The following is a 13,951-nucleotide window of genomic DNA, read 5'->3' on the forward strand; positions in this document are numbered from 1 at the left end:
AAAAAAGTTAAGTATAAACTTAGTACTGAAGAGATGGTACTTTGAAAGCTAAGAACCACTGCGACATTGAATAGGAAAAGCAGGCAAGGCACTGAAGGCCTATTTTCCCGGAAAACATTATTAACAAAGATATGGAAGCATAATACACATACTAGAGCCGAAACACGTTAAACGTGAATAAATATAATTGTAGTATATGCTTATAATTACCAACTGAGATGTGTCTTGATGTTCCAAAGATAAAATATGTTAGGATAGGGAAAAAAGCAGAGTAGAGACCATATCCAACAGGAACGGCAGCCAGGAGAGCATACGCCATGCCTGAAAGTACATCCAAAATGATTAAATTCACCAACAAAAGTTATGGTATTATTTCTACTGTGCAAAGAAAGACCTTTTCAAAGATAGCCCCACTTTGCAGCTTGCCCAGAGTGGTCTCCTTATGTTTCCTACAGTCTGAGGCTATGCAAGGATGCAGAACACGGTCTAAATCAGCTGAAATAATGATGGTGTCCACACATCGCCTGTGTAAATAAATTGAATTGACAGGTAATCCAAATTACCCCGTGATCAGACGAGTGGAAAAAAGAAGTCAAAGCAGTTGGTTAACATTGTTATCAATTCAGTTGGGGAAATACAAATCAAAACCACACTGAGATACCACCTCACGCCAGTCAGGGTGGCTACAATGAACAAATCGGGAAACAACAGATGTTGGTGAGGATGCGGAGAAAGGGGAACCCTTTAGCGCTGTTGGTCCCCTTTTGCGCAGCTGGTGGGAATGCCAACCGGTGCAGGCCCTCTGGAAAACAGCATGGAGGTTCCTCAAAATATGAAAAATAGAACTACCCAACGGTCCAGCAATTGCACTACTACTAGGTGTTTATCCAAAAGACACAAAAGTGCTGATTCAAAGGGGCACGTGCACCCCAATGTTTATATCAGCACTATCAACAAGAGCCAACTTATAGAAAGAGCCCAAAGGTCCCTTGACTGATGAATGGATAAAGAAGATGTGGTGTGTGTATATATATATAGAGAGAGAGAGGGGGAGAGAGAGAGAGAGTATTACTTGGCAATCAAAAAGAATGAAATCTTACCATTTGCAACAGCATGGAGGGAACTAGAATGTATTAGGCTAAGCGAAATAAGTCAGTCAGAGAAAGACAAATATCATATGATTTTACTCATATGTGTAATTTATTTTTTTACTCATATGTGTAATTTACAAAACAGATGAACATTGGGGAAGGGAAGGAAAAATAAGATAAAAACAGAGAGGGAAACAAGCCATAAGAGACTCTTTAATTTAGAGAACAAACAGAGGGTTGCCGGAGGGTTGTTGGGGGGGGGGGGGAAGGGCTAAATGGGTGATGGGCCTTAATAAGGGCATTTGTTGGGATGAGCCCTGGGTATTGTATGTAAGTGATGAATCAGTGAATTCTACTCCTGAGACATTATTACACTATATGTTAACTAACTTGGATTTAACTAAAATAAAAAAATTTTGTAATTTCATCAATTCGGTCCAAAGGCTCAGAGCAGTTTTGCACATAGATATTTTGTGTGAATGCAGTGTTTCTCTGTGTTCAGAGGGACATAAGCATTGTTGCACTGCCCTTTCCACCTTTCTTGTTAACAGAAGTTAGGTCCAAACAAAGAAAAATATGGCAATTATACACAGCAGCAGGCAAGAAAACTCTGCGAGGTTTCCTCCGCTAAGCTGTCTGTCCCAAGAAGCCCATGTATTGCGGTATGGAGAAATCTCAACTTTTCTGTGTACATGGGAATTGGAAGACCATGATGATGAGTTCTTTTCCCTGGTTAAGTACTTCTTAGGTAGTCAGCACATCTTACTTAAATTACTTTCTCACATTTCACTCACTTACAGTGAGAGAAAATCAAGCCCTTTGATCACTGGGCCCTTAACAAAAGATTACATTTAGAGCAGTTAAAAAACCAAAAAGCGAAAACAACCTAAATATCCTGGCTCACAACTGCCCCACATTAGCTACTGAATGAATGTCTCAAAATGGAAAAGTTAACTAAATTATACTTTGCATACTGTAATTCTATCACATGAAATTGATGTGATATGTAGAAATACATTTCCTAACATGGAGATATGTAAAGAACAAAGAAAAAGCGAAGAAAAAGCAGGATTCAAAATCGTGGTAAGCATGCCTGCTCCCCCTTTTATAAAAGTAAACATGCATGTTGCATGCACAAAAAAATTCTCAAAAGGGGCGCCTGGGTGGCGCAGTGGGTTAAAGCGTCCGACTTCAGCCAGGTCACGATCTCGCAGTCCATGAGTTTGAGCCCTGTGTCAGGCTCTGGGCTGATGGCTCGGAGCCTGGAGCCTGTTTCCGATTCTGTGTCTCCCTCTCTCTCTGCCCCTCCCCCGTTCATGCTCTGTCTCTCTCTGTCCCAAAAATAAATTAAAAAAACGTTGAAAAAAAAAAGAAAAAAAATTAAAAAAAAAATTCTCAAAAGATTTTAAATAATATACTAAGTCATTTCGATATTCAAAGACTATATAATATAATAAATACCCATGTATTCACCATCTGGCTTAAGAAATAAATTGCCAGTAGGGCACCTGGCTGGCTCAGCTGGTACAGGGAATGACTCTTGATCTCAGGGTTGCGGGTTTGAGCCCCACCTTGGGTGCAGAGATTACTTAAAATCTTGAGAGAAAGAAAGAAAGAAAGAAAGAAAGAAAGAAAGAAAGAAAGAGAGAGAGGGAGGGAGGGAGGGAGGGAGGGAGGGAGGGAGGGAGGGAGAAATCGCCAGTAAAGTTACAACTCTATATACTTTTCCTCCATCACATCCTCCTTCCTCCCTCTATCCCTTGAAGGCAACCACTATCCAGAATGTAGTGCTTATCATTCTGGCATTTCTTTATTCTTTTACAAAGATATGCATTTGTGTGTCTAGTAGGACATTTACTAAAATATTAATGGGTTTTCTACATGGTAGGATCAAAGGAGACTTATAGTTTGTGGAAGAGGTATTTTTTTCATGTTCTTTATATGTATTTTCTAGTTTCCTACAATAAACATTCACACATTCATTCAACAACTATTGATTATGTACCTACCATGTGCCAGCACTATTCTAGGTCTGGGAGTGGACAAAAGAAAGTCTCTGCCCTTACAGAATTTGCATTCTAGAATAATCTGTATGCAATCATTTTAATACATGAATTACAGCAAGAAATGGCAATAATCACTCATCCCAAGAAAATGGAGTAGAATGGTGGCTCCACAAAGGGAAGAAGGAGCAAGAGATAAAAACAACCTACTTTCTATGACTTTTTCCAAGTCTTTCTCAAGCTTCACTTCCCTGCACTGGGCTCTGCAGTGTTTACAGGCCTGACAAAATAGGGACTTTTTCTGTTTTCATACAGTGTCCTACTTAGGGACAACCGCTACCCAAATATATTGTAATCAGCTTTATTACAAAGGAATTTGGTGCAACAATTTTGAAATCACACCATTTGTAAAGAAATCGAAGCCATCGGTTTAAGCTGTGGAATCTCTGTGCTGGCGGCCCTCATGTACAGGATGGTGGCCTATGCCGACAATGGTGGTACTAACAAATGTTTGCAAGCATCTAGAAGGCAAAGTAGAAACTGGAGAGCAGTCTCCCCATAGTTGGGAATGAAGATAGCCCTAAAATGCCTGCATTGATCTTTTGCTGGCTGGTGAGAATTTTTTTTATAACAAAAGTCAAAAAGATCCCATTATCCTTCTCAACAAGCGGTTTCTCAGTAAGTTGAGCCTGACCTCTCTGATGAGTTACTCTCCCACTCCTCGGCCATCCAGCCAGTGATGTGTCACAGATCGAGCCACCACTAGACACAATGGCACCCCCTCTGAAATCTGTTTTGAGTTCTCTCTCCCAAAAAACATCCTAGGCTTTCAGCTCACCTACTCCAGAATCGTTGTTGCAACATTTCTGTGTCCTCATCTGTGTCCTCATGAGGCTTCAAAATCCACTCTCTCCCTCTCTTTGGTGCCCTCCTGTCTTCTCTTGCCTCCTGTCCACGTAATTTTGCAAACACTCCGAACTCCCTTGCTTCTCTCTCTCACCTTCCCTTTTCTTGTCTCGTAAAACCCCAGTCTGGTTGAATCCAAACATCCACCTTTTGGGTGACATTTGAGCATTTGAGTGGCTAGAGAAGCTGGACCAGAGACCAGATAATTTGCACTTGGGCTGACCCATCTCAAGGGAGATATGTGAACAGGAGCCCCACGTGGGGACTCCGGCCTGCCTGGCAGCCCAACTCCACATCCTTGTTCTGAGCAAGACTCAAACCTCCCAAAGTTTCCTCAAACTGCTGCCCTCCCCCTTCTGCACACAGACATGGTTCAGACATGAATCTCAGACTCCACCCAAGACACAGAATCCATAAAGAGATGCTGTGAATTTGCTTTTCACCATAATTTCAAACCCCTCTATACTTGCACCATTTTTTTCTTTCTTCCTTTAAAAATGGAGGAGATCTCCCCCTTGTCTTTAAGGAGCAACCCTCCTACTTCTGTCCTTGAGCCCCATTCACATTCACCCCTTCTCACCACTTTTAGTTTCTCCTCCACCTGTTGGGCCATCAATGCCTTTCTCTACAAGGATATCCCCACTAGTTCCCAAGTATGTTCTAGTATCTCTTCTAGGAAAAGAAAATGAAATCTTCCCTCATTCTACCTCCATCTCTTTACCTCTCTAATACAGTTATTTTTCTACTCTGGGTCACAGCAAACCTTCTTAAAAGCATTGCCTGTGTCCCACCTTTAAGCTCTCCCCTGAAGAGTATTTGACACTATTGCCCCTCTGTCCTTTTTTTTTTTTTTTAACGTTTATTCATTTTTGAGAGACAGAGAAAGGCAGAGCACAAGTGGGGGAAGGGCAGAGAGAGAGGGAGACACAGAATCTGAAGCAGGCTCCAGGCTCCGGGCTGTCAGCACAGAGCCCGATGTGGGGCTCGAACCCACGAATCATGAGATCATGACCTGAGCCGAAGTCGGACGCTCAACTGACTGAGCCACCCAGGTGCCCCTGCCCCTCTGTCCTTTTAAAAACAACCTCCCCTCTTGGCTTCTGACCCCACATCTCTCCAATTCTTTCTCTCCAACCTCCTGAGCCTCCTTATGTTTCCTTGTGGCCCCACCCCCCTTATCTTTCTGACCTCTGGGTGGTCCAGCCATCTTCTCTTCCATCTGCCCCTTCTCCCTGGGTAGTCTCAGGCATTCCCACTCTTTTATATTTTTTTAAAGTTGATTTATCTATTTATTTTGAGAGAGAGAGAGAGAGGAAGAGAGAGAGAGAATCCCAAGCAGGCTCCCCACCCCCGCAGCAGTCAGCACAGAGCCTGAACCCCACTAACCGTGAGACCATGACCCAAGCTGAAATCAAGAAATTAAGGGATGGAGGTTAAACCCACTGAGCCACCCAGGTGCCCCACCTCTATTTTAAAGATCACCTCTACAGGGGCGCCTGGGTGGCGCAGTCGGTTAAGCGTCCGACTTCAGCCAGGTCACGATCTCGCGGTCCGTGAGTTCGAGCCCCGCATCAGGCTCTGGGCTGATGGCTCAGAGCCTGGAGCCTGTTTCCGATTCTGTGTCTCCCTCTCTCTCTGCCCCTCCCCCGTTCATGCTCTGTCTCTCTCTGTCCCAAAAATAAATAAAAAACATTGAAAAAAAAATTAAAAAAAAAAAAAAAGATCACCTCTACAGCGATGCTTTCCTGATTTCTCTGTCTAGCTCAGACGTCTCCTCTGCTCTTCACACTTGAAGTAGCTCCAACTCAATATTTAGCATTTCCATTTAGAGATCTCACCTACATCTCAAACTTAGCATGTCCAAAAGGACACTCTTCACTTTCCATCCCAAACTGCTCCTCAGCCAGCCTTTGCCATTGTAATAAGTGACATAACCATCTACCCAGTTGCTCAAGCCAGCAACCTTGGAGCCACCTGTGATTTTCATCACACTAAATCCATCAGTAGACATCAGCGACTGCTGCTCCAAAATATATTTCAAATCTGTGTGGATCTCTCCATCTCCTGCCGATCTGGTTCCAGCTGACACACCTATCCTCCAGGCTGGGAGGGGTGAGGCAAGCCAGGTGCCTGAGGCACAATACTTAAGGAAGCCTTCTGAGAGTCAGTGCCTCACTGTCTCATCCTACTCCCAGCCCTGCCCAACCTTATCTCATTCAGTTCACCAGCCGCCACCCCTCACGGCACCCACCCACACTAGAATTCTTGAAAATACTGAACTCCTTTTGGCCTTGGGCCTTTGTTTGGTAAACTCCCCCTTCTGCTTTTGTCATGGCAGTCTCTTCATCCTCTGGGTCTCTGACTGAATTTCACCTAATCAGTAAGGACTTCCTTGACCATTCTATCTAAAATAAACACTCCAGCGGCGCCTGGGTGGCTGAGTTGGTAGAGTGTCCAACTCTTGATTTCAGCTCAGGTCAGAATCTCAGGGTCATGGGATCGGGCCCCGCGTCTGAGTGGGGAGCATGCTTAAGATTCTCTCTCTCCCTCTGTCCCTCTTCTCCACTTGTTCTCTCTCTCTCTCAAAATAAAGAAATAAACACTCCCTCTTCAAAGTAATCCATATTACAGAGTATTTAGTCCAACACAATGGATTAAATCTATCACAATCTGTAATTACTTTTCTTTTTATCTTTTTATTTATTTAATTAATCCCTCTGTCTACATTCAAAAGGACCTCCATGAAGTCAGTATCTGTGCCTGTCAATAAACCATTTAATCCTCATGGCTGAACACCTGGCATCCGGAATTGGTTTTTAAATGTCATTCAGTGAAGGATGAATGAATGCATGAATGAACCAGGTTAGCCTCCCAAAAATCTCGCCTTACAATGATAATTTTATAAAAATAAAAAAGATTTAATGGATTTCTCACCTATGGAAAAGGAGTTAATAATAGTTTTTGTGAGGATTAAATAAGATAATTGGCCAAAGCCAGCCTAGTGTCTGGTACTTGATAGACAAAATTAAAAGTAGGGTTAATTCTTACAAGATACTTATCTATGAAAATTTGGGAGATATGGAAGTTGAAATATCATTTTTTTGTATATAAAGATGATTCATTATCAGAAATGCAATTCAGTCCTCCTTTACCAAATGTTGCCATCTATTTTGTGCCAGCCTCCGTGCCAGGCACCAGCTACACAAACATTAACTTGATGGTCCCTGTCCCCCAGGAGTCACACAGAATTGCTCCGTCACAGCTGTTAAGAGTCCACAGTGCACATGCTCACGTGGCATCACCTAACTATGTACTGCCCAGCCCTACCTCCTCTCCCATCCTCCTTTGTGACTGAAAACATGGTTGGTCAGGACGGGGCTCCACATGACGGGCACAGAACATTCTCCTCTGTGGAAATCTACCTGTCCTGCTCTGAGTAATCTTGAGAGCCTTATGGGCAAAGGTTGGTTCATGACATTGCTCAACGACTATTACTAACTTCTGAAATAGTCCATTTTCAAGCCATCTTTCTACACACATCCCTATCCCATTCTACTTCCCATTATTTGGCAATCTCAGACTTAACCTTCCCAGAAGTTCTACTCTGACAGCTCAACCTCTAGGAAGCCATTCCCAATCCCCTAAGGCTGGGTTGTGAGCCTCTGTGCATGGTCACTTCTTAGGCCTTGTTGCCCTTGTCACAGCTCTTGTTGAATGGTTATTATCCACTTTCCTATTGGACCATGAGCTCCTTGAAAGCATGTGGTACACCTCATTCATGTCAGCATACCTAGGACCTGGAGCATATGAGGTGCCCCATAAAATTATAATAAATAAATGATACTTCTGTTTCCATGGTCCAGGACTTTGTAGAGTTGGGGGGATAGCAGAAGCAAGGCAACAGGGATGGGGGCCGAGAAGAATGCCCATACTGCTATTCACCAACTATGCAACAGATTTCCAAGATGTTCATGGAAATATAGTATGAAGCCAGTTTAAAAACAAAACAAAACACCTCTGTTGAGACATTTTGCCAGAGATTAAAATAAGGTGATGGATTAAAAAAAGGAAGGAGGACAGAAAGAATGTTTATATATAACACTCCAGGCTAAAACACTTCCTTCACTTTCCCTTAAGCCATTAAAAAAATTTTTTTAATGTTTTACTTATTTTTGAGAGAAAGAGAGACAGAGCACAAGTGGGGGGAGGGCCAGAGAGAGAGGGAGACATAGAATCCGATGCAGACTCCAGGCTCTGAGCTGTTAGCACAGAGCCTGACGCAGGGGTTGAACCCACAAACCGTGAGATGCTGAGCTGAAGCCGGACGCTTAACAGACTGAGCCACCCAGGTGCCCCCCCTTAAGCCACTTTCAAATTGCAGGTCAAGGCCCATGTGTGGGATGCAAAATAATTTAATGGACTGTAATCATCATTCAAAAAATATAAGCAGAATAGAACAGGACAGAATAAAAACTATCAGAGCACATCACTTGTGGTGGGAGTAAATAACTATTTCACGAAACTTGAGATATGTGTGTGTGCAGAGCACGATGTAATGTATATTTCTTACTGTGAGTTGTGGTCAATAGAGATTGGGAAGCTACTGCTTAGATGCTAGGACTCTAGTTGAAGCCATGCGGCTAGAGAAGCAGCAGGGTTTCCCAGGAAGGGAACTCTAAGGAAGAGGAGAAAAGAGGCGAATCTATCCACTAAGGGGCTCTAGAGGAAAGACGAAGATCTTGAAGGGTAAGCAAACATTGGGTACAGACCCCTGGGAGTCAGGAGGGAGTTACGAACTGCTGCTGGAGACTGTAACTCTCGATCACGTGGGAGCCAATTCACCAACACTTACCTTGCAGGGTGCCCACCAGGCCAGTACTAACTCCCGAGATGATGTCACTAAGCAGCCATTCCTTGATTCGGTACTTGGGGAGCCAGTCGAGGATGGGCAAGAGAGTCTTCAACACAGCCAGGCCTCTCTTTCTCGAACAACTGTCAAAGGGCAAGAAAATGGAGTTTCTAGTCCCATCTCTGCCATTACCAACAGCAAAGCACAACGTTTGAGCTGGACCCCGCTGATCTTTACAACCGTTTAGAAAAAGAGTAAGACTTGCATGGAAAATACTAAGCCTCAAGCGCTTACCATGCTTTTGCCAAGAACTCTATCTACTCTTTTAAATGCACTGTGCTAGAAAACACAGGATTAAGTGTCCCCTCCCCTCTCCCACCTTTGTAATCCTCTGAGAAAATATCCCTACACAAGGGCCCATTTTCTAGACCAGCCACAGATCGATCAATGTGGAGTCTCTACGTGGAGATTAATTTTCAGACTTCTAACCCAGTCGCCTTCTACTACTTGTTTGTCTTTAAAGAAAAACAAACATGCTCTGTTTATTTTGGCGATGCAAGCTCGGAGCCAGTGTATACAAAAATCTTAACATGATAAATGTATATATTTTGTTGTACCTCGCTACTTAGTATTTTTTTTTAATTCAGCATGCCATAGACAAAAGAAAACAAATATTAAGAGTGTATGGAAACTTAACAGGAACCCATGGGGGAGGGGAAGGAAAAAAAAAGAGAGAGAGATTAGAGTGGGAGAGAGCCAAAGCATAAGAGACTCTTAAAAACTGAGAACAAACTGAGAGCTGATGGGGGGGTGGCAGGGAGGGGAGGGTGGGTGATGGGCATTGAGGAGGGCACCTGCTGGGATGAGCACTGGGTGTTGTATGGAAACCTTTTGAAATAAATTTCATATATCAAAAAAAAAAAACAAAAGAGTGTATGGACATTATTAGACTCTTCATTCAACTAAATTATTTCAATTATATTTATGAGACAATTGGAAATTTTGATGTTCTCCATATTAAGCAATCATTTTTTAGGTGTGATAAGGGAATTGTGGTTATTTTTTCTAAAGAGTCTTTAGAGATATATACTGAAATATATACAGATAAAAAGATACACTCTGTGGGATCAGCTTCAAAAAAAATGGAGTGGAGGCAAGTGGGTGGAAATAGAGCTTGGTTGTTGAAGCTGGGTGGTGGGTAAAAAAAGGAAGGGGGGGCTTCATTATACTACTTTGTCTACTTTTATATGTGCTTATGTTCTGTAATAAAAGAATTTTTTTAATTTTTTTAACATTTATTTTTGAGAGACAGAGAGAGACAGAGCAGGAGCGGGGGAGGGGCAGAGAGAGAAGGAGACCCAGAATCTGAAGCAGGCTGCAGGCTCTGAGCAAGCTGTCAGCACAGAGCCTGATGTGGGGCTCGAACCAACAAACTGTAAGCTCATGACCTGAGCGGAAGTCGGATGCTCGATGGACTGAGACACCCAGGCACCCCTGTAATAAAAGATTTTTAAAAAGAAAGAGAATCTGGCAGCAGCTGACAGTTCTAGTTTTTGTTGGTGATATCTAATTATGGATGGCCTGTTTGGGTTTAGAAAGTGATGGAGGTCTCCCTGGGGGTCCCACTGCCTGACAGGAAAGAACTTGGAACACGCTGTGCTCTCCTGGGTTCCTTCCGTGTCTCCGAGTGGCATCCTGCCTAGAGGAGCTTGGGGCTTTCAAGGACTCCTGGTCAGGTGATGGCTTTACCCATCATCTCTTTTTAATCGAGCCCCTTTCTTCACTGTTCTCAGCCTGGCCTTCACAAGAAGACCATAGGAACCCTGTGTACCCCCAAGCGCACTTCAGGCGTCTCCATGAGAGGAGGGAGGGAGAGAGAGAGAGAGAGAGAGAGAGAGAGAGAGAAAGAGAGAGATGGAGCTCTCGGAACACACTCTCCCCAGAGAGGAGTTTCCGGGACTAGGGTCCATTCGGGCCGAGAATGATGGAGCCACCCTGCGACCAGGAAGGACAGCAATGCGGACGGTAGAAGCCGGGGCAATCCGGCAGGGCTGCGCGACATCCCACGCCCGGTCCGCGCGCGCACACGCCCGGCCCGCCGCGGCCGCTACCTGCAGCCCTTGGCCAGACTCTCCCGCAGCGTCTTGCGCTCCTGCAGGCGCCGCTCGTACTGCTGCTGGAAGGCGAGCTCGCTGTAGACCGGCCGCGACACCACGTAGCTGCAGCTGTACTCGGGGAGCGGTGGCGGCTCCAATCTGCTGCTGGGCGCTTCCATGACCTGCGAGGCGGAGGGCGAAGAGGAGGGACGAGATGGAGCGGGGAAGGAGGGAGAGGAGGCGAAGAGGAAGGGACTGGAAAAGGCGACCGCCCGTTAGCTGTCACCCGGCCCCACCTGTTGCAGCCGATGCCGGAGCGCCTGGTCCGCGCTCTGCCGTCCTGGGCGCTCCGGGCCGCCACCCCCGGGCGCTCACCACCCGCCTGCAGGGGGGCACGTGAGGACCTTCGGGTCCCGTCGCTTGCACCTGCCGCCCGGGGCTCGCAGACTCTGAAGGAAGTGAGGCCGGCCTTGGGGTCTTCCGGAGCCCGACCCAGTCCCCACCCGCGGGCGGCCAGGGCGCTGTCCGCGTCCTGAAATCTCCCCAAACCCGGGCTGGATCCGAAGCGTGTGCGGGGCTGGAAGGGGACTCTGTGAGCGCTCCTCTCTGGTCGCACCCGACCCAGGGCACGTCCCCAGGCGCGCACCTGGAGAGAAGCACTGGCCCCCGGGCCGGGCGTGGAAACCCTAGGCCACGTTCCCCGGGTCCCGAGGCTGCGTGCACTGCAGGCAAATTCCAGCAGCGGGTCGCCGTTCTCCCGGGGGCAGAACTTTAGGGAGGTGGGGCAGACCTCTTGCCTGTTTTCCTAGCTCCCTTCTCGCTCTCAGCTTCTCAGAAAGAAGGCTGTACTGCCCCCTGCCCGCCCGCTCCGTGCCCCCACGCTAGTCCCTTCCGCAGCTAGCGCTGCCTCCCGGGAGTGGAGCCAGAGCCGAGTCAGGCCAGCTCACCTGTTTCGGCTGGTGCCCCGCCCGCAATGCCCCCGGGACGGCCGCTCCGGTGGCTTTATAGCGCTCACAGAAGGCAGGGAGACGTTTTTTATTTATGGAGCAACAGAGACACCTTAGTCGAAAAGAGGAACACAAAGGCAGCGGTCTTTCCCCACCTATCTATCCTACCGGGAAAGAAATGCTACTCCTCCTGCCCTGTTCTTTCCCTTTCCCGAAGTGGGAGGCCAAGAATCTTACTGGTTGTCACCAGGATCCTCACTCACCTCCCAATTACTAACGCGGGCTGCGAGGTCGGGGGTGGGGGGGGGATAGGGAAACTTGTTACAGGAGAGCAGAGCCCTGGGTGGAAAACAGGACTGCTGGGAGCCTTGACCTTGACTCCTACCTTGTGTGAATCAAGAAGCACCACAGTCTGGCACACAGCTCTCCTACTGCCCTGGGGTGGAGAGGAGGAAAGGAGCAGTGGCCAGTTTTGTATTTAATAAATGCTCTGTATTTCTAGAAAGTGTTTCTTCAGAAGTAGTGAGTGGCTGATGGTTGTAGAGGGTTCACAACTTAATCATACATTTTAGATACATTGTGTACACTCTTTTCTCTCTGTGTGTGCCCGTGTGTGTTACATTTCACAATCAAAATCAGGTGTCCAGGTGGCTCACTTTCTTACCCTGTCAACTGTTCGGTTCTATCTTTCTTCTCAGTCATTTGGGCAATCAGGGAAGGAATCAGCTGGACTAGACAGGAATGGAGACTAGAAAGAAGTGAGGGGAATAGGATCTACCCTACCTCAGCAGGCTTCTGTCTTCTGCTGGAATGAATCTTGCTAAAACTGACTCATGCAGGTGTAGATGAAAGATGGGAGAGTTTAGCAAACAGGTGGATTCTCGCCCTATCATCAGTATTCTGGAGTAAATGCAGAAGAGACTCCAAAACTATGGACCTTCTGGACACCAGCCTGCAGTTACCTACCTAGCTGGAAAATACAGACCATGACAGTTCTTTAAGCTCCAGGAAACAGAACTCCTCTTGGGAGAACCCTAGTGTAAATTCCCTGTAATTGTATCCTACGAGGTCTGAGCATGTGCATTTTTCCTAATAAATGAATGAGTCAACAGCTTTCAACAGATTTCAGAAACTTACTTGACCCTTAAATAAGGTTAAAGGACACCTGGCTGGCTCAGTCAGAAGAACATGCAACTCTGAATCTCAGGGTCCTGAGTTCAAGTCCCACCCTGGGTGTAGAGATTACCAAAAATAAATAGATTTATTTAAGATTACTTAAGATTACTTACTTAAAATAAAATAAAATAAAATAAAGGTAAGAACCATTGCAGAAGGGAACCAAAAATAAAAATCCAGGTCGTGAACTTGAGAATTCTATCCATTCGCAAGGGAGGTTTTGCTTAGTTGATCCTTGAACAACAGAGGTTTGAACTGCGCAGGACCACCTACCTATAAGTGGATTTTTTCCTCGTAAGTACAGTACTGTACTGTAAATGTGTTATCTCTTCTTTATGATTTTCCTAATAACATTTTCTTTTCTCTACCTTACTTTATTGTAAGAATGCAGTATATACTACATAAATCACACAAAATATGTGTCCATAGACATTCACGTTGCCCGTAGGTAAGGCTTCCAATCAGGAGTAGGCTGGTAGCAGTTAGGTTTCTGAGAAATCAAAAGTTACTGGAGGATTTTTGATTCCACGCGGCTGGAAACCCTTAACACTCATGTTGTTCAAGGATCAACTGTATATAACAGTGGTTCTTAACTAAGGGCTATTTTACCCCTCAGGGAACATTTGGCAATGTCTGGAGACATTTTTGTTGTCACGCCTGGGGGTATGCTACTGAGATCTAGTGGATGGAGGCCAGGGATGCTATTAAACATCCTATGATAGGGTTTGCTGTCCCTCTTAGGTTCTGTATGATATTCAAAATATACATCTATTAATAACTTGCCACACATACTAAACATGTACTAAAAATCTCTCTCCGTATATATGTATATACGTGTGTATATACAGAGAGAGAGAGTGCGAAGGCATTTTCTGTAAGTAAC

General features: G+C 45.4%; 1 protein-coding gene across 1 annotated transcript in view; it reads right to left on the reverse strand.

Annotated features, from left to right (window-relative positions):
* Positions 1-11,124, reverse strand: part of SLC26A4 (solute carrier family 26 member 4) — a 51,704-nt gene extending 40,580 nt beyond the window's left edge. Inside the window, exons 1-3 of the mRNA XM_047849340.1 lie at positions 10,961-11,124; positions 8,853-8,992; positions 211-321 (exon numbers count right to left, since the gene is read on the reverse strand). Of these exons, the coding sequence (XP_047705296.1) occupies positions 211-321; positions 8,853-8,992; positions 10,961-11,124 (415 nt within the window). The remainder of the gene's footprint in view (positions 1-210; positions 322-8,852; positions 8,993-10,960) is intronic.
* Between the last annotated feature and the right edge of the window lie 2,827 nt (positions 11,125-13,951).

This window comes from Prionailurus viverrinus, chromosome A2 (genome assembly GCF_022837055.1).
Source record: "Prionailurus viverrinus isolate Anna chromosome A2, UM_Priviv_1.0, whole genome shotgun sequence".
Classification (NCBI taxonomy): Eukaryota; Metazoa; Chordata; class Mammalia; order Carnivora; family Felidae; genus Prionailurus; species Prionailurus viverrinus.